Below are 25,516 nucleotides of genomic sequence, written 5' to 3' on the forward strand. Positions count from 1 at the left end.
TGATCATAAAGACATAACGGTGCTATTCCCATTAGTATCAAAAATGAGTTATCTGGTGGATTATTTTATGCAACCCTTGTAATTTATGATTGTACAAAAATAATAGCCTATTATTAACCGTAAACTACCGTTTTGTACATTTCACTGTTGATTACTTTTTTTCGCGCGATTGTCAATATTGCGAAGAAGTGTTGCCAACATAATTTAAGTCATTTGATTCTACTCGGGGGTGTAAGATGCAAAGGCTCGTATTTTCATAAAAATGTCCAGGAAAAACATTAGAAAACCCTCCCTACTACCCAGTTACTTAACTTATATCCCACACTATACCGAATAAATTAAGCCTAACGACGTTTTAACCCTTAAATGCATGAATTTAATTTTTCTTTGGCACTCATTTTTCTGAATGGATACGATTTCTACCTCTTATTGAGCCTTTATATCACACAATTCGGTATGATGACAAATGGCAGCAGTATGCATTTAAGGGTTAACCTCGGACCAACCTGCTGTGAGGAATTTGTATTTCCCAGGAATCATTTCGGATACCAAAATTACAAACACGTGTTCAAGGTAATATTACCCTTTTTTCTAGTTTACATGATCCATATAAGAAACACTTCAAATCTTTGATGAATGAACAATAGTTTACACATAGTGTGATGTTTTGGTAGCCGCTATTACTATATAATTATATCAAAGCCACAATTCGTAAGTAAAGGTAATTTTTTATCAGTTCTGTTAAGTCCGCAGCTATTTTCACTGGTATTTTAAAGCCAACTCTTCCGCCAGTTTAATGTAGGCCTCTTTCGCAGCATCCTGGGATGTTCCCTTCTTGTCCATCCACGCTTGCCATTTGGCCTTGCCCTTCAGGTCCAGCAGGCCGGGTTTCGCGGTAGTGTTATCGCCGACGGTGGCCTGCTTGAACAGGGCATACACTTGCAACAGTTCCTGATCGGTGGGACGTTTGGTGAACGCTTTTACCTTCAAGGCGGCTTCGTCGAATTTCTGTCAGGAGAAAAAAGGGTCACGATTAGGGCATGGCAACCAGGTTCTTATCTGCTAGTGATGGTGATCACGTTTTTATCAATTTCTGAAACACTCCCATGATGATTAGTTAAAGGTTTTTATTGAGTCACGAACCGATTATGATGTAATGGATTGTGGCCTTCGTATCAGCTGCTTTCATTTATGTATTAATATTTTTTTTCAATCGGCTCAAGTGGTTTGGAGAGTTCTTATCGCTCTGGACGGGGTGTAAAGAATTGAATTTTCTGATTTATCGCAGTCATTCAAATAAGTCAAAGTCTACTTGGCTACTATCGGAGCAAGGTCAAAGTCATTCTCATAAGTTTGGTTCGAATTTAGAAGAAATTTTGAGCATGGTACCATAAAGACCGTTAACTTATTTATTTGTCAATATGTGAACATTTTAAGAAAGATTATTTTAAGACTCGTACATACAGTAGCTGGCCATATTATTATACTTAAGTTTAGTAATAGTATCTTCATACACTTTCTTCGCTTTGTAGAAGTACTCCGAAATAAAACTTTTATTTCCATAATTATGGTAATAATTTATGTAGTTTTTAAAGGATTCACTTCGTACAAACATAGATGGCAGCAGTTATGAATACAAAAACGTAAAATAAACGAGTAAGCATCAACCACAGTGTAATTATTAAATCATGTGACAAATATTGCATCCTAATTGAGCAATAAGAACGATTCGAAATTACTCAAAGGAAAATAATATGTCGTCGACCATATATTCAGTAGAGCTATTTATCTTATCTATAAACTATATTAAACACTTTAAAACTACCAAGGAAAAATTCAAAATAACGTATCGCAAAAATTATTCAAATTCTACCTCCCCCCTCACATCAGAAAAAAAAGTAATTTTTCAGCTTAGGTATAAGAAAATGGCCAGTGACTGTATTACCGTTAGCGTTTTGATCTCGTTGTGAAACAAGCACTGTAATTTCACATGAGTTGCACTATATCTTAAACGGAATCTGTGATTTAATTTAATTTAATAATAATAATTCAATAATAAGAAAGTGACCTACATGTTTCTTGTATTAGCTTACTTGAAGATCTTATCAATTTTATTTCTAGCACCGGAAAATAATGAGGACAATTGGTTAATATAGTTAGAAAGACGGTCACATAAAACCTGGTGTATTTATTATATATTCCTGTTTACATGGTGTCATAATGAAAATAATTACCTGATCTAGTGACATTATGGAGATTGTTGATTGTCGATTATCAAGTAATCAGAGTCTGAAATAGAAAATTTATTTGATTAGTGTGTTTAGGATTTTTTGAAATAATCTCTGCATTATGACATAGAATATCTAATGACTAAAAAACATCTTTGCAATTCTAGTTGAAATTCACTAGCACGACAGAAGATTTTTCTATTATCCTCACACATTTTTTTTGCGCCAGAATATTGCGCGGTCTTAAATTTTAATAGTCATGGAAAGTCATCAAGAGGCCTACCCAACCAGGTAATCGATACTAAATAGAAGTTTATTAATCATTGCATCGCAAAATAAGCAGATGTTCTGTTACTTTTGAAATTCGCAGGAACTTCCTTCCAGGTATCCTCAAGGGCGGTTTTGTGACAAGAATGCGACAAAACCGATCAATCCCTTCCTAACTGACCATGAAAACTCATGTACTGTTACAGTAGGTTGGAAGGGACATCAAAAAAAATTATAAATCCAAAGACCAAACCAACCACGTTTTTATTTCTGCTTAATTCAACCCTACACGAGTTGAAATATTGTCAAATAATCAATCATATCGTTTCGTGTAGGGTCCGCTGGACAGTTCTTCTTTTGCCGATTACAGACTGGCTAACCGGTATGTACGAGTAACATCACACCACCAGGGTCGCCGACCCATACGACGAGTCTCAATGTGCTGTCGGGCGTACTCCCGCTAAAAAATCGATTTTGGGAACTCTAATATCGATTGCTCATCCGATACGACATTCTGAACCCGTTAGTGATTGAAAACTTCGAGAGGCTCATCGAGCTTAATTCTAAATTCTTAATTCTTATGTTCTTGTACTACGACTAAATGGCATAGAGCATTAATACTTCTTCGTATACTCCCAACCGTGTTCGTTTCCTAGATACTTGTGATTCTACTGTATTATTCGACACATCCCTGAAGGAAGAGATTCGTGGAATCCCGGACCATATACGCCCGCAAGTGATCTCCAATATATTTTATAATAAATTCCGAGAAGTCGACTGTGACAAAATGTTCTACACTGACGGATCAAATCTCGATGGGTCCACTGGTTTTGGTATCTTCAATGATAATGTCACCGCTTCATTCAAGCTCAATGATCCTGCTTCAGTTTACGTCGCCGAATTAGCCGCTATTCACTATGCCCTTGGGATCATCGACACTTTGCCCGCAGATCACTACTTCATCATTTCGGACAGCCTCAGCTCTATCGCGGCTCTTCGTGTGGTGAAGCCCAAAAAGCAATTTCCATATTTCCTGGGGAAGATACGGGAGTCCTTCTGTACGTTATCTGAAAAATCTTATCAGATTACCTTTGTTTGGGTCCCCTCTCATTGCTCTATCCCGGGCAATGAAAAGGCCGACTCATTAGCAAAGGAGGGCGCATTAGATGGTGGCATATGTAGCCCATAAAAGCATAAGAGTCCCATATGGATTTTTGACGAAAATGAGTTATCTGTTGGATTGTATTCTGTATCACCACTGAAGCACAATGAACAAATAAGATTATATGGTTTGTTATGAAAATACCGAAAAAAATACCAAAACATGGTTGTCCCATCCATAAGGCTCAATGAGAATGTAAATCTTCAATAGTGTTTTTCTTGCTTTTTTTCAATATGGGATTATTATGCTTGTATGGGCAGTATACGAAAGACCAATCTGCTTCAACGATTTTTTTAGTATTTGTCGTCAGAGGATATTCAACAGTTGGCAAACCTCGTGGAGCAATAGCGAACTTGGACGATGGCTACATTCCATTATCCGAAAGGTATCAACGAAGCCTTGCTTCAGGGGGAAGGATGTGGGTCGGGATTTTATTCGTGTAATGTCCCGACTTATGTTCAACCACTACACCTTGGATGCGCATTTGCGGCGTATTGGGTTTGCGGAAAGTAGTCTGTGTGCTTGTGAAGAGAGCTATCACGACATCGAGAACGTTGTCTGGGTATGCGCCGGGTATTTGGACGCCAGGTCTTAGTTAAAGAATTCCCTTCGGGCTGAGGTAGACCACCCAATGTCCCAGTCCGAGATATGCTGGCAAATCGCGATCTCCTCTATATATCCCTTATATATACTTTCATAAAAACGATAAATATCCCAATTTAGCCCCTCTCTTTTATTTCTCAAAGTTTCCTAAGTTTTGGAACCGATCAGCTCCAGAGTGCCACTATGTAACCGCCGTCGCCCTTATCACTACGGAAACTGAAGCGAGAGCGACTCGAGGTCCCATGACTTTTGAAGGATTCCCCGCGGGTCCGAAGAATACCATCCGCCAATCCGGTACTCGACGACCTACTAGACTGAGGCGCTGATTTGTTTCACTGATCTCCCATTTGCGCGAAAATCGCAAGTTTTACTCTTCTTTCCCTGTCACCATATACGCCTTCTCTCCCTGTCCTTGATACAACTGCTGCTACACTGATGTGGAAATAAGCCCCCCTCTGAATATCTTGACCAAGCATAAGTCTTCGTCTTAAAAATCAAATTTGTATTCTGTATTCCTAGTTTTAAGATAGCTGTAATTTTTACTCCTTATTGAAACTCTTGTCCTCTATCTTGTAAATAGAATTGTATCCCTAGTTTTAAGATATCTGTAAAATTTCTCATAAATATTTGTTCCCCCTTTTGTGTACTAAACTATATTGTTAGTTTTAAGATAACTGTAAAATATTTCGTAGTATACTATTACTCCCCCTCTTGTTTATCAAACTGAATCCCTTGTTTTAATTTTTTTCATAAAAAAATCTTTTGGCCCTCTCTTGTATATAGAATCTTATTTCTAATCTTAAGATAGCTGTAAACTTTTTTTTCTTTTGTAAAAAAAATTTCAACTTTGTAACCTCCTAGTTTTAAGATATCCAAAATGTAAAAACGAAAGAATTTGGCACCGCTAAGCTAACGCATTTGTGCCTATCAAATTAACGAAATGAATAAAAAAATGCCTGGAAAAAACATCGGTTTTATTTTCTCCAACAAGATAATTATTTCGCTACGTTTTGATCGGGTTTGGCATCTTGTCATTTCGGAAAAAAGACCATGGAGTGGTATGCCGCGAACAACCAACAGGTGCCGCCCATGAACATGAACCCTTCCTACACGCCAGAGCCCCGCCCAATAGAAAATTATTGGGCAGTCGACAACCGGAACCTCAAGAAGACGCGAAAGACAGCCCCCAATTTGCCCGCTATTTGCCAGTTAATTGAAGGGCAATTGGCACACCGAAGTCGGCAAATAGTCCTTCGTTAGCCAGCGACATACCTGGGTAGGCTTCAATAATGAATTATGAGTTACATTTTAGGTGACAATTTAATGTATAATGTGTCACCCTAAGACAAAACGTGACGAACGGCTTCTTATTCTTTTATGACGTTGCTTTCCGCCTCTGACGAAATCTTGCTTTCTTATTACATATTGTTAAAGTTGATCAACCATATATACGGCAAATTTATGGTGAATGGTTCTGCTTTGCTACATAAATATTTTCATAAATACTATCTATATTTTCCTATAAATTAGCAACACTGCCAATCATCATTTCACTATCTCAGCAGTAACATTTCCTACACGCTTAGTAAAATTTGTTTGAAAGTTTAATATGATGTCTGATCGAAGTAGGTCATCTCCATCCGACATCGGTTCTACATCATTCCGAATAGCCTCACCTATTTGTACTCATTTTTGACAAGGTACGGTTTTTTCACAAATGAGTAGATTTGACGCGTTTCTGACAAAAACCGTACCTTGTCAAAAATGAGTAAAAGTGGGTGAGAGTAGTCGGAATTATGTAGTACCGATGTCGTATTGAGATGACCTACTTCGATCAGACATCATATTGAACTTTCAAACAAATTTTACTCATTTTTGAGTAAAACCGTTTTAGTTGCAATGAGTAGCTGAGGATAAGCGTGTATGGTGCAAGTTGTCACAATTAATCAATCAGGAGCTGGAAGATTCTGACGTAAAATTGGAACAAAAACATCCCCCCTTATTGTGATCTCTTGTCTTAGGTGCCACCTTGCTGCGAAAATATAAGGAAGTTGATTCGCTCTTTGGTAATTGTCGAACAATCTCATACAACCTTGGAGCACGTTCAAGTGGGATTAGGAATCGAGTCAGGGATAGGCCGATGGGACATCACCAGGATATCGAAATGCAGGAAATATGAAAGCGGTCTGCCAAACAGGCAGCTCGGGTTTGTATGGATCAAACGAGACTCCAAGTTAATTACGGAAAATTTCGCGAGTTACAGAACGAAGGGCGAAAAAGTACAATCAGCCTCCGCTATAAGAAATACTTTGATGCAGTTCCGTGGATAAAAGGCAGGAAGTAGAGTAACTAGTTAGGAGTGTTATAACAAGAAAGTATTTCCACACACTGTCAGTACAGTACAGACAAGGCTTTTGAAATCTGGAATCTCCTGACATGACAGGAGAAGACGAACGGATGCCGGGCTGGACTGGAATGGGTCGAGATCAGAATATAATGCGTTCTACAATGACCCTGAAAAAATATACAACCCCCTTTAAAATACAACTATACACACTCGCGATCAACAAGAGCACATATACAAACACTTGAAGCCTTCGCAATAATGTAAACCTAGTTGCAAACGAACTCATGCACACACACCTACAGCCACAAACTCACCAATATAGGAACACCTCGCTTTACTCAACGTATTAGCACTTATGAATTTACAACTGTGAATATGTATACGCGATCGCACAAGCGTTCAAAGAAACGCGTTTGCATGTGTACATTAAAACGCTACCCCTTCGCTGCGATCACGGAAAGTCCACGGGTACATTCAAAAGAAAGCATACACGTACAAATCAAGGCGCCAAAGTAAACGAAAATTTATATAAAACTGTTAACCGGGAGAAATTTCAAATTTTGCATTTCAAACGCAACAACAGTCAACAGTCAAATTGACTGCGTCAGCACAAGTATCACAAATATTGCGAAGAACTCTTTGCAAGTAAGCAAGTAAGCAAAGCTATATTTTGATGAATCATAAAAATTGCTATCATCAATTAAAACATTGATTGTTGTACGAAATTTAACTTCTCTGTAGCCGATATGTGTCCGACGCGGTACCCTGGTACCTTTTCAGATTTCAATTAATAAAATTCCCATGTTTTATTCATAGCTGAAAATTGAAACTTTGTGGCTTGACTTCACTAAGTCAAGCTTTTGGGTTAATAATATTGTTGATATAATAAGGGGGAGTAAGGAGGGGCTCCTGATTTTTTTTACTACGTAACAAGTCGACGTGGGTATCCGGGTACCTACAAAACTTAAATGCCAATAGCTAAGGTAGTTTCCAACCAATTTGGATACTTTTGGGTATTTCGGATTTAGGAATTCATCTACTTTTAGACTTGGTAAAAATGAATCGGTTCCCAGGAATCCGGATTTCCGGAAGCATGTTCCAGTGCTGGGATACTATTTGTGAATTTCAATGGAATACTAGCAATATGGGGATCAAAATTTTTGGAATTGCATCATTAGGCTGCATCTCGTGGTTTTGGACGCATTTGGTTATTTGACCCCAGAACGGACATTCCGGAGCAGGTTCCCGTAGGGCCGTGAGTAGCCATTCCATTCCAATTCCATTTTTCAAATTGCCATAGGATCCCGTAACTATAAATAACAGACTTTCGAGACAATTTGAAGAGTTTTGATACTCATATAGCTAGGGCATTATTGAAATTTTCAAATCATTCCCTAGTACTGGAACATTACTCGGGAAAATCCGGATTTATATTCATCTGGTTCAATTTCATTGAATCAAAAAGTGGACGTTCCTGAGTCCAAAACATCTGAGAGTGTCTAAATCGGGTAAAGGAAGCCATAGTTATGAACATTTTAATTTGTGGGTACCCGGGTACCCACGTTGGCCTGTTAAAGGTGTTTTGTCGGATACATAACGGTTAGTAATACAACAGATAACAGACGTTTTGGCCAGGTTAGAAATATCTGTAACACACGCTACTGAAACAACGAACATATGAAACACGTTTGGCAAACGTTTGTAGGTAGTTTTTAAAAGAATTTCCGCTTTAGCTACATTTTTTGGGAATAAGACTTTGTTCTCTGTAGGACTACAAGTGATAGTAGAGTAAAGTGCCTATTTTCACCATACTAAGGAGGGTGCCTTACTAATTCACTTATTACTCGGCCTACAATCAATGGAATACGTATAAATTGGTATCAACAGCTTTGCTTCGTTGTTAAGAACCAAGATAATAACACAAATGCGCTGAAAACAGTGAAATTCTCGTGTTTAAGCGCAACGAAAACTTGAATCGAGTACCCCTATTGTTGCGCTACCATTTGACTCAATGCGTTGAACAAAGATGGCAGACGCTGCTCTAACCAACGGCTTTAAATGGATAAGGTGGATAACATGGCAAAAATGGGCTCATCACCTATGTGAGTTTTCAGAAGTACACAAGTAAAGTATTTTTCTCACTAGTTGATTCTTTAAACAATTGAACATCACCAAAAGTGTAAATCTGATAGTTTTATAATATACAACTTGATCGAAATGTGAAATGCAAAACGGTGAAGTAATTTTGATTTGCGTGAATAAAATAAACATAATCACTAGGTAACGAACTTGGAGCTTATATCGATAAACATTTCACTGGTTGATTTTAGACTTTAAATTACAACATAGAGTTACTCACTCGCTCTAGACACCAAGGCTACTTAACGAAAATAGGCTCTTCGGTTATGATAATCGGTCTTTCAAATACATTTATAGAACAAATTTCACTGGATTTTCCAACTTAACGAAAGCTAACTACAACATAAGAAACTATTTACTTGGAACAAAATTTTCTCCTGAATTTGAAAAAAAACAGCTTGCAATAAAATTCTGCACACTGTTTTGATGTCACGCAATTCCAATTCGTCGTCAATGCAATACCCGAATAGAACGCATCACACTCTACTGAAAGTTATAACCTAAATAACACCTTATGTCCAGACCTGCTTGATCGCTTTCTGTCCACTTCACGAGGAATTTATGTAAATCAGTGGATCTGCGGCCTTGCAGGATATCCTGCTACGTCTCAAATCGCTAGCCATTCTTCTGAACAACCCGATTATTGACGTCAATGCCGAACTCAACGGCTACGTCAATGCTCCAAACAAGGTTGAAATCAAAAGCTTGAAATTGGAGTCTAAAATAGAAATGAACTCAATGGATTCGCCTTGAATCGACGTACCGCTGAGTACCTATCGCGGCTTGACCTTAGCATGTTACGCATATCGTACATCATTTGCAGTTTGGAAAGACAAGGTACTGGATTGGTCATCTCTTACCTGCCAAACTGAGTCAGGGCTCATTAATGGAGATGAGAGCCTCTACTTAAGCCATACACCGCGAGCCGCTTTAATTGGAACATATTGAAACATGCACGCATGCCGGCTTTTTTTCTGAGCTCGCCGTAACACGTAACCAAACTGAGTCAGTTTTTCTACCTCACTAGCTTGCCCCGGTCGGTATATGTACCCAGTTATGAACAAAAAGCAATTTTGTTAATGCTGGGTGATAAAGAAAAGCCTTGCTAGATTTTGTTCCAAGCGAGCGCACTTTGAAGAAGATGATTAGAATACCTAATCTACGGCAAGCGGTTTTTATGCGTTTTTAGGTGTATCATGATTCGTGATAGAGACCGGCACTGCTGCTGTCTGGTTGATGGTTATCAGCTTACCATGTGCGGCTGACAGGCAAAGGCATGTCAACTAGTTAAATACACATCATCATAAAGATTTATGGACATAGTATCATTATCGCTCGCCGATCAGTCTACCCGCTCCATCGGGTGGGGTGGCGTTCGCATAGAATTCGATTGCATATGGAAGTGCATGGGGCATCAGTACAACGAGTAGTGCCCATAATCGTACGATTCGGTGCTAACTAGCGAACTAAGTTCCATGCCAAAGTTCCTCAACCTATACTGCACCGAACAGAGAGGGTACAGTGACTTGTAAATAATGCTGCCATTAATATGCGCGATTGTATTCGCCGAAGGTGAAGTCCGATTTTAAACGATTTTGCTGGGTTGTTAGGTAGTGCCTATTTCTGAATAATTAAACACGATGCATGATGAATCGTTATCGCCGTAATCGAAGTAGATTAGGGGGATTTAACATTTGCAACCGGGTAGGGTTGGATTCGAGTACAGTTTTGAATCGTATATCGACTGTCATCTGTACCTACGGCGAAATTAATTGATACATACATAGTGCATCTGTCAACTGGTTGACAGTTGTACCAGATGTGAATTGATTTTCTCGTTGTTCACCATTATATGAATAGAGGGTAAAATTAGACTTCCAGTGTCGGCATGTCTTGTTTTCTCCTTAAGACACATTCCAGCGTGAGGGGACAACGTTTGCACGCATCATGCAACTGTTAACAGCTCGTCGTTTGAAAATCCTACGATGTGCGCTCAAAAAACTTAATTGAATACTTTAAAAGTCCTAACACAACATTAATGTTGTGGGTTTGATGTTTTTCAGGTTGTCCTTTCATTCTGAGAGGTGAAAATGTTGCGTTAGGGGACAACAGCGCAAAAAATTGATTTTCCAACCTACACTTCTATTTGTCAAAAAACCTGCTCTGTCTCAAACTTTAGAACATCTATTTGTTCTAGAAATTTGATCATCGATAGTCACAGAACAATACTGTATACTTAGATTTTCGAGCTTTTAGGAATTTTTTTTCAATTCAACAAAGGAAAGACTGTCAAACGATTATACTCAGTCGAGCAGTTGTTATATTTACTTATTGTATATAATGTTGTCGCGAAATACGAGTAATACGGTTGAAAAAAAAAAAACCGAAAGAGAATATCGCCCTTCCAGTTCATCCTCTGGCGTTTGCACAACTGTTTCTACTCATAGATCTGCAAGACGACACTTATTAGTGATGATTGCGGAAATTAATCAAAATGTAGCCGTTTTACGCAATTTTTGGAAAAGAAGGGTAAGATCCAACTTTTTGAAAATTTTGATATATTAGAGTACAAAAAAACTCGTTAAAAAATTTCACACAATTGCGGTCTTATAGCGCAGATGGCTGGATTGTCATTGAATTATCTAAATAATAGAAAACTGGAGAATTTCGTAAAATTGTATCTTATATTATCAAATTCTAAGAAATGCGTATCCTCAGGATAACAATTTGAATTTAAAGTGTTATAAAACATCAAAAAACTGCATTAAACTACGTTGTTTGGTTCATGTTGAAGAAAATCTATCCCGAAAAGACAAACCGGGTTAGTTCCAAGTGGTCTATAATTATCCCGCTTTGAAAGAATGTGACGACGAGTGAGTGTTATTCCCTATGACCAAATTCTTCCGCGCGCTCTCATGCTTATTTGGTATTCTAATGCGTTCCATTCTATATTTTTGAAATCACTTCGAACTCTGTTCTGAAATTGTTGATATATCCTTAGATAGTTTATTTACTGATATATGTAATAAAAAACTTGATAATTTTTCGATATTATAAGGCCTCCCCCTTAATGGAACCCCCCCTCCTCTCCCCGCTCCTGAGACCACCCATGACACTGCATGGCTGCGATATTGCTGAAATAGGTTGGTTATATCTTTTATGTCTATATACTGTTCTATAGGCTCTCAAAGTAACTCTGCAGAAAGATTTATCGTATTGCAACGGAAAGCGTTAGGAAACAACACTTCAGTGCACCCCTCTGAAAGAACGATTCCAAAGCTTGTTATATGCAAATAGCACATTTTTAGAAAGGTATTGATGAGTACTAATAGCTTCTGAAAAGATTTCATAGATGGCGTGCTTTGTTTTCGTGAAAAATTGAAAAAAAAACATGATATTTGCGTTAGGGGACAACGCAAAAATGGTCATTTTTTGCCCCCCTTTTATCTGAAGATCAATTCACTCAACAAATCTGCGTCCGAAGATGAAATATTTGTACAATATGTGAACCATAAAATGGAATTTAAGATCATTCCAAATAAATTTTATTACAAACCTGGCGGTGTAGTACGGAAAAATCAATTCAATTATTACAAACGAGTCATAAATGTATTACTGGTTTTCATCGACGACCGTCCTAAAATTCTTTTAAAAAATATCTATATATCTATGATTTGGGACCCTTAAACCTATACCAACATATTTCAGAACAACTTTTACTTATATTAGCAGATTTATTTTTATGAGGTAAGCGATAAAAGTGCGTGGAATGTGTCTTAAGATGATAATTGCATTTCCCTTAGGTAAAGAGTTACTTTCCGTGCTGTTGCACTGAGATTTTCAGTCCTAGAAAATGTCATGTGACTAGAGAAGACAAATTAGTTGGTAATACCGTCTTTACGCATAGACACACTGAGCTAGGGCCAAAAGCCCCGAGATTTGGGGGCTCTTCCCTTAGGATAGGTATAATGTAATACTAGCTGTCCGCACTAATGGAGCATTGGAAGCTGCAATGTTATTGAAATGATACATTATAATGTAGGGGAGACCGGGGCTAGTTGGCGGTGTTTTCAGTTTTCATTTTCAAGCCCTTTGATTATGGTAGATCTTGCAAAATAGAACACGTTGCATGAAAGGGCAGACTGTTGGCAACATCTCTGAATTTTATGAAAATGTTTGATACGTTGTCTTCATGTCTAGAGACAAAAATATGCGACGCGGAAAAGCCGCCAACTTACCCCAGCCCCGGGGTAAGTTGGCGGTAGGTATGGGGTAAGTTGGCGGAATACACGAAATAAGCAATCAAATAGAAATTCGATTAAATCAGTGGTCCTTATGAAATGTGCCGATTGTCTTTTCAATAAAACTGTATAGTATTCGACGCTTATCATTATATTTCACTCTCAATACCCCGTCAATTTGACTTCGACGTGAACTCCATACTCAAAAGCAAATTTTCGAAATTCTTCAGGCGATTGGCCGAAACAATTGTCCCCTGCATTAACGAGAGACACAAGAAAAAGTTTCTTTTGCTTTGGAGTGAATTCCAGAAATGAAAATATTTGATGACTATTTTTGCACTGTAAATAGTACCGCCAACTTGCTCCGTATACGTCACCGCCAACTTACCCCAACAGTACATTTTATAAAACAGGATCTAAAAAATTTCTTTTGTGTATGAATAGGTGTTATATCTATACGGATACTGAAAGTTCTTTTCACACACTATCGAAAAATATAATCATTCGGGGAATAGATTGAAAACCACCTTAAATAACACAAAATGTTTAAAATTGAGAAAATTTACAAAGTATGCCCAAAAACACAATATCGCCCACAGCTTCTACAAAACAAAATGTTTTGCAACAAAAACACATTGGATAATATTACTTCAGGTTCACAACAAGAGACAGCGCTTTTTGACTAATAGAAATGGAGAAAAGGGGATTCGGTCAACTTACCCCAACCGCCAACTAGCTCCGGGCTCCCCTACAAAATTTTTGATAAATTTGCTTCACCTAAATTACCAAAAAATAGCGAAAAAAATTTTTTTTCGCGCTAAAGCCCTTGTGGGGGTAACCCCACGTTGCGTCTTATGGAAATTCGAGTTATCTCGTCTGTTTTCCGAGATTTTAAGAAAACGTAGTCTATTAATTCGCCATCTCTAAATGTTGTGTTGTAGCTTATACACACACATTCACATACTCGCAACGCAGATTTTAGTTGCATTGTTATACGTTGGCATTTCTGCTCAAACAGTCATTCCTGGAGGTGTCTGCCGCTCACATACTTGCTATGTATTGCTATTTTCTATCTAATATATATTTCCTGCACGTATGTATGTTGTAGAGCGCATTTTTCGAAAATTCCTGTGAAAGAGTCATGTCTCTACATTGAAAATTCACTGAGAAATATGGGATCAAGAGAAAAGTGGTATATTGAGGTAAGAAAATTAAAAAAAAGAAGCATCAATTATGATCTTTTGTTATAGAGTTATGGTGTCTTCGGAAAAGTTGCTGTATGGCACCTAGGGCGGCGCTTTTATCAACTGTTTTAATAAAGCTAGATAGAAATATTGTATCTTCGAGAAAGTCGTACGTCCTATCATTTTAAATATATCTTTCTAAACTTTGTAGTTCCTGTATGTTTGTCACAGACACCATCTTTCTCTATAGATCCATTAAAAATTGATAACAGCGCCGTCCTAGCGACTGGATTTCGAACTAATAAGAAATGATCAAATAAAGGGTTGATGCAATGCAACAACTTTTCCGAAAACACCATAACTCTAAAACGAAGGATAAGGAAAGGACGTGTGAATTGTGGGTTTTCCTTTTGGACGTCAGATATTGTCCGTTTCGTCTGTAGATTAGGGTGTCCCAAAATGACATCATGTTAAAAAAGTCATCGGGCTCACTTCTTAAATGAAAGGTTAGGGTATCAGGACCACTTTCTTCTTCGGAATGAATTCGCTAAAACGTTCCCTACTGGTGGCGAATTTTGATTTTTTGAAGAATGGGCCGATTTTGGGTAAAATTTCAAATTCATACTTGTGGAAGTGCTTCTGAACTGTCCTAGATTTTTTCAGCATTTTTTTATTTTTCTGGAGATCAAAATAGAGAAGTTTGGTTAGTTACAAAGTACTTGAAGTGTTTCCTATACTTTTAAAATGTTGTAGATACCCAGTTTTGAAGAAAAACTAATGAAAAACACCAAAAATTACACTTTTACTAAGTTTTCAAGGCTCTGTCGCTCTTATAATCCACAATTTGTACATACTAACTAACCAAACTTCTCCATTTGGATCTGGACAAATAAAAAAAATGCTGAAAAAAATCTAAGACAGTTCAGGAGCACTTCAACAAGCATGAATTTGAAATTTTACCCAAAATCGGCCCATTTTTCGAAAAATCAAAATTCGCCACCAGTAGGGAGCGTTTTATCAAATTCACTCCGAAGAAGAAAGTGGTTCTGATACCCTAACTTTTCATTTAAGAAGTGAGCCCGATGACTTTTTAACATGGTGTCATTTTGGGACACCCTACTGTAGATAGACATTCGTGCAAATTTTTGAAGCAGCTAAATAAATATCCTCACATCAAACTGCACGGAAAACAGCAAATAAACAAACCGAACAACTTATGCACAATCCTAGAGAGTGTGTTCGGTGTTGTTTTTGTTAGTCGCCGCAACAACCAATCTATGGCAGATGCGGTGTGTGCATATTTTCGTGTGACAAAATTATTTTGCTGTGAGTCTATCTAGGGGTAAAATTCGCAATACCCATTGAAAAATAATACATGTAATAATCTTATTTTTTCTAGACAACATGAGTCAATAAACTACTAATAAAGAAATGCATTTTTCCAATAAAAATGTTTATTTGGAAATGGAGAGGCAGACTCTTCAGTCAATTAAACGTGCCAAGAAAATCGAATTGTTGCCGCTTTATTAGCAACAAATCTTATATGTGTGCGACTTACGCAAGAAAATAATTCCATCGATTACATAAGGTACTCTAATCCGTCGACATTGTTTGGGAATATCGACAACTCGTTGGTTGAAACAAAAATATCCAGCTTGTTTACGATGGTACTAAAATTAAAACTTGGACATTTCATTGTATCAGTTATAGTATACGTTCGCAATCCGTCAAAAAATATTGTTTGAATTAGAATAAATAATTAAATTGATTCTATAAATTCTTGCGTGATAGTTCAAGTAAAGCTCAAGAGCTTAGGTGAAGGGAAAATCTGGTTCGGTAACGGAAGATGCAAGTAGCAATGCAAGCAAAATTCGCAACCAAAATATGTGCTGCGAAAATAAAATAATTTTAATAAGACAGTTCAGTTTACATAGATTAAAATTAAAACCTTGGCTAGACAAGCGGTAAAGCAATTTGAAACGTTCGATGTGTTATCTATTCCGTTATTTACACCCGGCGTTGGAATTAATTGTAGCGCTCATATTTATAGACTCGAGTAATTTTGATGTTTTGTTTTGAGCGTAATTAAAAAAACTACGTAACAAAGAAGGTATTTAATACCTTCTTTGTTGATTGGTGAAAACGTCAATAGATTTGGATTTGGAAGATTTTCATTTATTTTTAAAATTTAAAACATCTACATCTTTGTGAGTCCATAAACGAGCTGAAACATACGAAATCTAAAGGGCGAACACGAAATTATTGCGACACATTCAACAGGGCATAACTTTTTTACCGTTGGGTAAAAATCAACCAAATTTTGCACACTTTCTCATTGATGTATATTGTTTACATGCTGTCAAATTCGAAGTCGTGTTTTTCGATTCAACGAAAGTGGAGGTGAACCAACGCGAGTCGAGAGAACAAATTCTTTCCAAACACCTGGAATTTCCTGACCTGTCGCACCGGCAGTTGGGAAAAATGTTGAACATTCACCATTCAACCGTCTCCAGAGTGTTGAAGCGGTTCCAGGAGCGGTTGACGTTGGACCACGGCAAAGGAGCTGGAAGAAAACCGGGACCGGAGAACAGAGCTACGTCCAGAATGCAAAGAAGAGAGCTGGACTACATACATACAAGGTACAGAACTTCCCAAACCGCGATGAGCGTCAACAATCGACGGCTAAAACTCGGGCACGGAAGCTCTACGAGAAGATGCTGACAAAATATGGCTGCTGTGTGATGGACGACGAAACTTATATAAAAGCCGATTTTAAGCAAATTCCGGGGTTGGAGTTTTTCACCGGCAAGAGCAAGTTCTAGGTGGACGACAAATTTAAGAAGAAGAAAATGTCGAAGTTCGCCTCCAAATATCTAATTTGGCAGGCCATCTGCTCTTGCGGACTGAGGAGTGAGCCTTTCGTGACAAAGGGCACAGTAAATGGCGAGATCTACAAATCTGAGTGCCTCGAGAAGCGCCTTTTGCCGTTCTTGCAGCAGCACGACGAAGCTCCGCTATTTTGACCAGATACGGCATCATGCCACTATTCTAAAAGTGTCCTGGAGTGGTATAAGGCCAATTCTGTCCATTTTGTTCCAAAGGACATGAATCCGCCAAACTGTCCGGAGCTGCGCTCGGTGGAGCAGTACTGGGCAATCATGAAGTGGGAACTTCGGAAGAGCAAGAAGACAGTCAAAGACGAGAAGGACATGTTAAGAAAATGGAAAAAAACTGAGAAACTGGTACCGGATGACACTGTAAAGACTTTGATGGAGGACATCAAGCGAAAATGCGTTCAATTTTACACTCAAGACTCCATTGATTAACTTTTCTTTTGATTTTTGAAGTAAATATATGTATCAAACTACCCTAAGATTTTGGTAAACATTATAAGAAAATTGGCATGACATATTCGGTGTCGCAATAATTTCGTGTTCGCCCTTTATAAAAAAAATACGCCATAGTCCAACGAAACATTAGTTTTGACCTGGCAGCATTTGTCTTATCCGGAAAAAGATCCGTTCATAAATTTATGAAAAAAATTACGATTTCGCGAACTGTACGATTTACGAAAATCATGACCGGATTCCTGAAATTATGAATTATAAACCTCGTATTCCTGAAAATGTATGTGCTACCCAAAAAAACTAGCTCGCGCCATAAATATATGTATGGCGTTGCATTCGAATGTTTGGTTGGGTTACTTTGATTGTTCCCTGAATATGCTTTGTTTTATTATGATTCTTGTACATAATTTTGGGTTACACTGGTTTTTATATACTGTATGATTTAAAAGGACCGACAGTTAAACTATGTTCATATTCTCGTGAGCCAGATCCGGATGTTTGTAATTTTATGCATGCCTTCACTATCGGATTGTCTGGCAGAATAGTCTGATTTATGTTCACCATTTCAGGACCTTAGTCACAATTTTCGTAATTGTTGTTCACGTTATAGTGATCTTGAATTCACGAGTTTCATATCTGATTAGCCTGGCAGAAAGTCGTATCGGTTTCTTGGTTCGTTATCGTGATATTCTATTCTTGAGCTTATCATCGAATTGAACACGTGGAATAATGTGACTCATGTTCTTGATATCAGCAGTTTTATCACGATGTGCGCCATTTTTCTTTGCTTTGTCGTGATATGTTATATGGAGTATATCAGGAACACGCTTTGAGGCTCTGTAATGTATTTTTGGTGCTCAGCGCAGTTTTCAATTTCTGTTCGGACATCGCACTAAACCTCATAAAATGAATTAAGATGTTCGAGGTCCTAATAGTTATATTGACCCTATGCAAGAGTTACATCAAATTGAAAATAATTAGGGATATCTTCTAAATATCACAAGCACGCAAGATAGATCGTAAATGATGTAAATACTATGAATCAAGAACTAGTTACCAAATCCATGAACAATATTTTATGTTTTTGTAAACTATTGCATGAGCACGAATGGTGAATAGTGACTAAGACACTAGGAGGCATGAACCACGTCACGTATCCATGAATAATATTTCATGATATTGTGAACTATTTCACAAGCACAAATATTAAATTGTGTTTAAAATATTAGCAATCATAAATTAATTAACGAAACCCAGATCATGATAAAGGCGTTATAAATCATGAATCAGTTCACGTCGCATAGTTAGGCTCCAAACAATGAGCCTAAATCTATGAATAAAATCACTAGTCAACCTTTGATTTATGAATAATGTTGATACAGTTGTGAATTAGTATGTACAGAAAATTGTTTTCGTAACGTAAAACATGATTGTTTCAGAATTCATGGCACTTTATTCACGTTTTTGAGACCGATTTTCCCCCGTGTATCTTGAAGATGCAAAATATGCAAAAATAAAAATGGTAATTTTTTTATTCTTAGCTGGGAGACCCCAGTAAGTGTGGATTCAATCTAACCCGAGGTCGTTGAGATTGTTTGAAGTGAGACATCTGCGGTCACGTCTTCTTTTGGAAGAGAAGTATAGCCGTTGGTCTAGGTCCATGTGTTGATGAGCCAATATCTAGGATCCAGATGGCGGTGTTACCTCTCTGGCGTCGGTGATAGGTGAAGCAGGTGATAAACAGAAGCCGACGAAAAATAAAGAATACGAAGAAAGTTTGTTAAGCTTAAATTCGACAGGAAATTAAACTCATTTCACTCGAAATGGTAGTTACAGGTGGCTTACACACGGTTTTAATGCTAGCCTAAGCATCTGTTATCGGTGACATAATCATCAAGTTTTAAGAGAACCGTGGAAAGCACACTTGCCAGCCTTCTTAAGCTCAAAGTCTCTTTCGTCTTAATAAAGGTTTATGGTTGCAGCAGTTTTTTAGAATAAATGGTTTTAAAGAACGAGTCGTAAATTTTTTTTCAGGTGCACCTTAAAACTGATTTTAAAGATTGAACATTGAAGTTGGACGATTGAGCTATAACGAAACGCTTGCTCATAAGCTGATTCGCACACCAGGTTACACGGACTATTATAAAACTAGATTTATGTGGGTTTTTGGCACTCTATACGAAAGTACATATTAAAACCATGAAGTAAGCATAGATGATTCAAAACTTTATTTTTATCATGCGCCATAAAACGTCAATGTAATCAATATAGTTACATGAAGGCGAAACTTTAATTCATCCTGTTAATCGAAAGACCGCACAAAGTTAATCTAAAACTTCCATCGCTTGAAGAAACAGCTAAACATGGTGCAATGAAGTGCAAAAAATGATCATCATATCACAACGAAATCGATTTATTGTTGGGGATATGGTTACTCTGTTACTACATTCGTTCCGTTTTTTACTCATGGATATCCATACTATGTACAATGAAAATAAAACAGACTATATTATTTTAATTGTTTTTAGCTTTTAAAAATGTTTCTCAATATTTCACGTCATACCGATAGTTCGAAGAAAAAACATAACGTTTAAAAAATATCTTTCCGCCCATTTTACCAGAACATTAACTCCAGCTTTTATGCACGGTCCAAAACGATCGTTTGGCAGTGTTCCACTTCGCGTACCATAAATCGATTGCGAGTTCACTTAAAGTCAATCGCAATGGTCACGTTTGTATTCTGTGGCTCACTAGTTTCAACTTTATAGTAGGGACCATTGGGGCTTTGTTGGTTCTACACAGAAAAATAAAATGACGTAAAAATAGAGTTATTTTGTTTTAAATTTCGACACTACCACTCTTATACGCAACTTATTGGTGATGTCGAAACGAGAGATTCGAATCAGTCGAGCTGTTCCTTGGAATAAGAAACTTTTGACTTATTTGAGGTACACTCAAAATTAGGATATTTGAACTTAAATTTAAGTATAATTAACCTAAGGTTGATTTGTTATTGTTGCCGCTTTTGAATGGAAACAACTTTCATCGCGGTTTTCCTAAATTTACATTATTCAACGATGCCCTAGAATTGAGTCAAAAGAACTCAATTTTAGGTAGTTTTTCGTATACACACGGTTGTATGAAAAAAAATATAGAATTTTGCTCCGAATAACTTTTTGGGTCCCATTTAGCTCCTAGAACAACTTTGCAAATTTCAAGCTCGAACTATATTTTTGCGAAAAAACGGTTTAAAGTTTACATGGGAATTCGCATGGGGAAATCGTCTTTTGCAAAATAATTCGTCAAAGAGTCACCCGTTACCTCCTAAAATAAATAGATGTATGATTTTTATAGGAAATTTGTTAAGGAAACAAAATCTAGAAGACCGCGAAACGATCTAATGCTGGTGGAAAAAAAATTTTAAGCAAAAACCGATTGATGCCCTGAAGATTGATGAAAATTTAATTTTTCATAGCATCTCTGCTGCTGACGATCGAATTATATACAAAATTTTTAACTTTCTCTAATTGTGTACAAAAGAAGCCTCAATTTATCCCTCAAAACTCTTGCAAAGTGTATAATTTCTCACAAAATTCAAAACTTTTTGAGCGACTTAGTGGAATGTCACAATTAATCCTGTTAAGACAGATGTCGTTCCGTTCGATAGTGGAATTAAACGGAAGACATCTGTCGTAACAGTATTAATACTTGCAATGTGGCCAAACAGTACAGATGATTGATTTAGATACATTTAGTAGAGATCAAAACAAAATTGCAAAAGAAATTGGGTTTAAAATATGTAAAACTAATAAACCATTGTACCATTTTAAATAAGATAATAGTAGAGCCTTTAAATAGTAGCTCTCAAGCAAGTAAGATTAATTTTTAATTCGGCGGTATAAACCTGCGTTTAAGATGGCCCCTTATGTTATAATATACTATTTAAAAAGGGGACTGGGTAGTACACAAGCCCCCCCCCCTCTCTTCTTTTCATTTTCTGACTACGTCTATGTTATTCAGCAATTAATTCTGAATATTTTATTCAAAGGTACCAAGTCTCTGCGATGACTACATTCTCATTTATTTAAGTTTAAGGTATCGGTGTCGGTGGTGTACTGACAGTGTTGGAAGAAACAATGAATTTCTGCATTTGGATTGAACCATAAATTTTAAAATCGTTATAAATATTTTTTGAAAACTCATAGCTAGTTTCCGTCTTCGACAAAGTTGCTAACCAATGTTTGAGCTATAATTTTATAAAGGCGGTTTTTCACATTGAATGAAATTTCGATCGTTATTACGCTAAATGCAAAATAATTGATTTCCCCATATAAAATCCCATACAAACTTTGAACGCAATGCACAAACCCGGGACCGCTCCCAAACTTTGCACAGGCATTAAGGACCAGAAAAGGAACTTAAAAAGTGCTGTGCTGAAAAATGTCATATTCGAACCACTCTATTGGACAACCAAGAGAAGTGGTGCTAGAAAAAAATAATATTTTATCATCTGTCAGAGCATCAATCGGTTTCAGCTTAATAACTTTTTTTTTCTCAAGCAATCAGATTGTTTCGTAGTTTTCAAGACTTTATTTCTTTGTTAAATTTCCTGTAAAAGCCACAGAACGGTTTATTTTTAGGAAGCAATGGGTGACTCCTGGAGGAATTATTTTGTGAAAGTTCATTTTGCCATACAAAATCCCATGTAAACCTTAAACAGCGGGCGCAAAAATATAGTTTCAAGGATCGAGCTAAGAATTTCCACAATTGTTCTAGGACTCAAAATTTACCTAAAAAGTTGCTGGAATGTAATTTTTGTCCCATCCTAGTGTCCAGTCAGTGTAGCGAAAGATAGGGATTATGGCATTGCACAAAATCACTTATTTTTGAATTCTCGAAGGCCCCTCCTTTCATATCGTGACAAATGTCAAAGTAAGCTTAGATGCCAAATTTCACATCATTTAGACAATTCTAGACCCCCACCCACTTTGCTTGAATTTTTTGAAATTCGTGCTATGGGAAAATATAAAGGAAAAATATATTAAATGCTATAACTTTTGAAGTAGCACTGAGAAAATTACAATTCATAACTCTTTTTTAAGGAAAATAAACCTTAGTATTTAAATGAAGCTATTTCTGTTTTTCAAAAATATGGGAAATTTGGATACAGAGTCATTTTGTCCACAAAATCCTCCATTTGAAAAGAAAATTTTGCAGTTTTTCTGATGTGAAAAAATTTCTGAAATCGAACATTTTTTGACATAAACTCTACTGATCACATTTTTTTTCATTAAATGTCCTATTACCTTAACATCCCCTATTTTTCTAGGAATGAAACTTTTCTCATGTGATCCCTAAGTGTATTTTTAAATGGAGTTAATATGTGCGATTTAATGATAAAAATGTGGAATCAAGACTAAATGTCAGAAAATTTGATGTTTCTTAATTCTACTGGTAACGAATATATTTTTATTTTGCACGTTCAACAAGGTACAATGTATTAAAATTGAATGAAGAATAATAGAGATATATGTACGAGAAAATGATAAAATTGAATATGAATGACAAAAAGCCCTATAACACGAACTTCTCGTGTTGGGACAGGAGTCAAAAAGATTTAATATAACCGAAAGTAAAGCAATTGCATCCCCAGTGGCGCGTTTGGTTTAACAGTTTCGATCAGTTTTGTTTTAAATGCGTCAAAATTGTTAGTGGTAGTAAACAGAGATGACCTATGAAACTTAGTAGAGGTGACGTACTCACTATCAAGTGTCGAAGAAACCGTCATGTATACTAGCACTCTATTTCAAAGGGTTTTTTACTATGGCATGTTCATCAGTAACTGTGGGATGTTGCAGTTTTGCAACGTAATTTTATATATTAACCCTTTCCCGCTTATGACGTCTGTAACCATAACTTTGAGCAGTTATAGCTTGTGTTTCCACAATATTTGTTTACAAAAACAAACAAGCTTGATAGCCTTTCAATTATTATTATTATTAGTGGAACTGAAGTTATTGCAACTTATTTCATAAGAATCGGTTGAAACAGTGCTGCCAAGGACACTTTCAGTTAAATGTGAAAAATAAAGCATTGATACAACTTCGTTGTCTTGCATTATTATTGAAAATTGATAAAGTCTGTCAATTTAGACTGTCTTCAACTATCTTTTCCACGCAATCCATTGTAAATATTCTACAAGAATTGTATTAAACATTGGAATGTAAAAATTGAGGAACTTGTATCACTGCAAAAGAAGCACATATCTTGATCAAAACAGGTTGTTCGTGTTTCAGGACCCGAACAATTCTAAGGAAAAATAGTTTTGAAATCCTATATATGGTAGAAAAAAGTTTGTCGAGAAAGGATTAAAAATAAAATCAAGAAGAGGTCAAATGGTAAGGGTTGGGGTTAATGGGTTGAAAGGAATAGCAAATGAAAATAATTTGAGTGATATTAATGGTCTGCACTACATTGATAACTATTTAGGTCAGGTATCCCGATCAGAAAGAAAAAAAAACAAGATTATAACAGAACATGATTTCTGTAACATAGTGTGTTATAAATTAGGTCTTGTTAGTACTTAAAATAATATAAATTTATAACAAGTACCTATGCGAGATATAGTTTTGAAATATTACTGTTATGTGTTTCTGATCGGGTATGTAGCATTTTGGTTACGCATTTAAATTTTATTTTTACCATAGCGTCTTTTACATATTTTTATAGAATTTTATTGAATAATAAAGTAAAACAATTGATTGGCGGAATTATTTACGTTTTGTAGATGATCATAAGTAAACAGAATTTGTGAAGCTTCTTACATATTCTTCTACACAAATTTTCATCCGATTCCCTTTAAAGGCTTAAAATATTTATTGATAAAAAAATCGAACACTATACTTTTTATGAATCAAACTCGATTATTGAAAGGTAAATCCAATCTCAATCCAAAATATCAATAAATAAGACACAAACTCGATTTCACATTCACTTAAATATTGCTTTAGCGGGACCTTACTTTACAAACACATAAAGTAGTTATGTGCCACTTGGAGGAAAATGTTGCACAGAATTTTGCAAGACGAAAGATCTTTCCCAACGACTTTGAGTACAGTTTGTACTATTTTCCCCATAAACCGAAGAGATTGAAACATTCACAATAATGAACCGGTATGGTATGTAATTACAAGCAATTGATAATTGGCATATGAGGCACCCCCTCGAGAAAAACTTCGCTACTAAGAAGTACCCTCCTTTTCAACCGTCTGTCCGACTTTTCTTTCCAGAACGTATTTTCCCATGACTATTTAAACAACCGACACAGCGTATTTTAAAAACACCAGCGATCCGTAGAACGCTCTCAACCGCGTAAAACAAGCACAATTCACACTGACAATATCACCCCCAAACAGACTTATTCATCATTGCGTGAAACAACGAGGAAACCAATCGCGCGATAGATTGTTATTAGACAACCATAATTAATATATCAAAGTAAAGCAAAGCTAAAGTAGGTTCACTTGATTCGAAACACACCTTCACTGACCGATGTACTGAGCTGAACTGAATCGGTCGCGATTTGTCAGCCCACCGTCTAGTGATTCCTCGCGTGCACGCCTCGTCGTCGTCGTCGTCGGCCAAGCCAGGTCAATGAAGTTGGAACAGATTACTGCAGACTCAGAGTGGTACGTACATTTGTATGTATGAATCTACTATATACATGTGCTCGATCCATCGATACCGCGCCGACCGTAGCCGTTATCAGCGATCGTGGTGTGTTGTGTTGAGGAAGGAAAAAAAAATTCTCTCGCCTCGGCGCATGTCCTAGCGATGATGGTAGAGTTAAGTAACACCTGATTGGTTTACCTACATATTAATAAACGAGAGGGAAATCATGCCATCGGGCTGTTCTTTGCAGCTTTAGAACACAAACATGATACGGCATGACCTCGAGAAAGTTCAGCAGCATTCATGCAATTTAACGATTTTGACTTT

At 36.8% G+C, this 25,516-nt stretch overlaps 1 protein-coding gene across 2 annotated transcripts; it reads right to left on the minus strand.

Annotated features, from left to right (window-relative positions):
* Positions 1 to 567: 567 nt before the first annotated feature.
* LOC131693862 (acyl-CoA-binding protein homolog) lies at positions 568 to 25,153 on the minus strand. 2 transcript variants are annotated; one of them, XM_058982086.1, is made up of 3 exons: positions 25,058 to 25,153; positions 2,235 to 2,289; positions 568 to 1,008 (listed from the first exon to the last, which is right to left on the minus strand). In XM_058982086.1, exons 2-3 carry the CDS (start codon positions 2,247 to 2,249, stop codon positions 760 to 762), a joined length of 264 nt encoding a protein of 87 aa, XP_058838069.1. In that variant the 5' UTR covers positions 2,250 to 2,289; positions 25,058 to 25,153; the 3' UTR covers positions 568 to 759. The 2 variants fall into 2 exon arrangements, with proteins under 2 accessions (XP_058838069.1, XP_058838070.1); XM_058982087.1 differs by lacking the exon at positions 25,058 to 25,153 and adding an exon at positions 24,927 to 25,031 and having other exon boundaries at positions 2,235 to 2,291.
* Positions 25,154 to 25,516: the final 363 nt, after the last annotated feature.

The sequence above is a fragment of the Topomyia yanbarensis genome, chromosome 3, assembly GCF_030247195.1.
Source record: "Topomyia yanbarensis strain Yona2022 chromosome 3, ASM3024719v1, whole genome shotgun sequence".
NCBI lineage: Eukaryota > Metazoa > Arthropoda > Insecta > Diptera > Culicidae > Topomyia > Topomyia yanbarensis.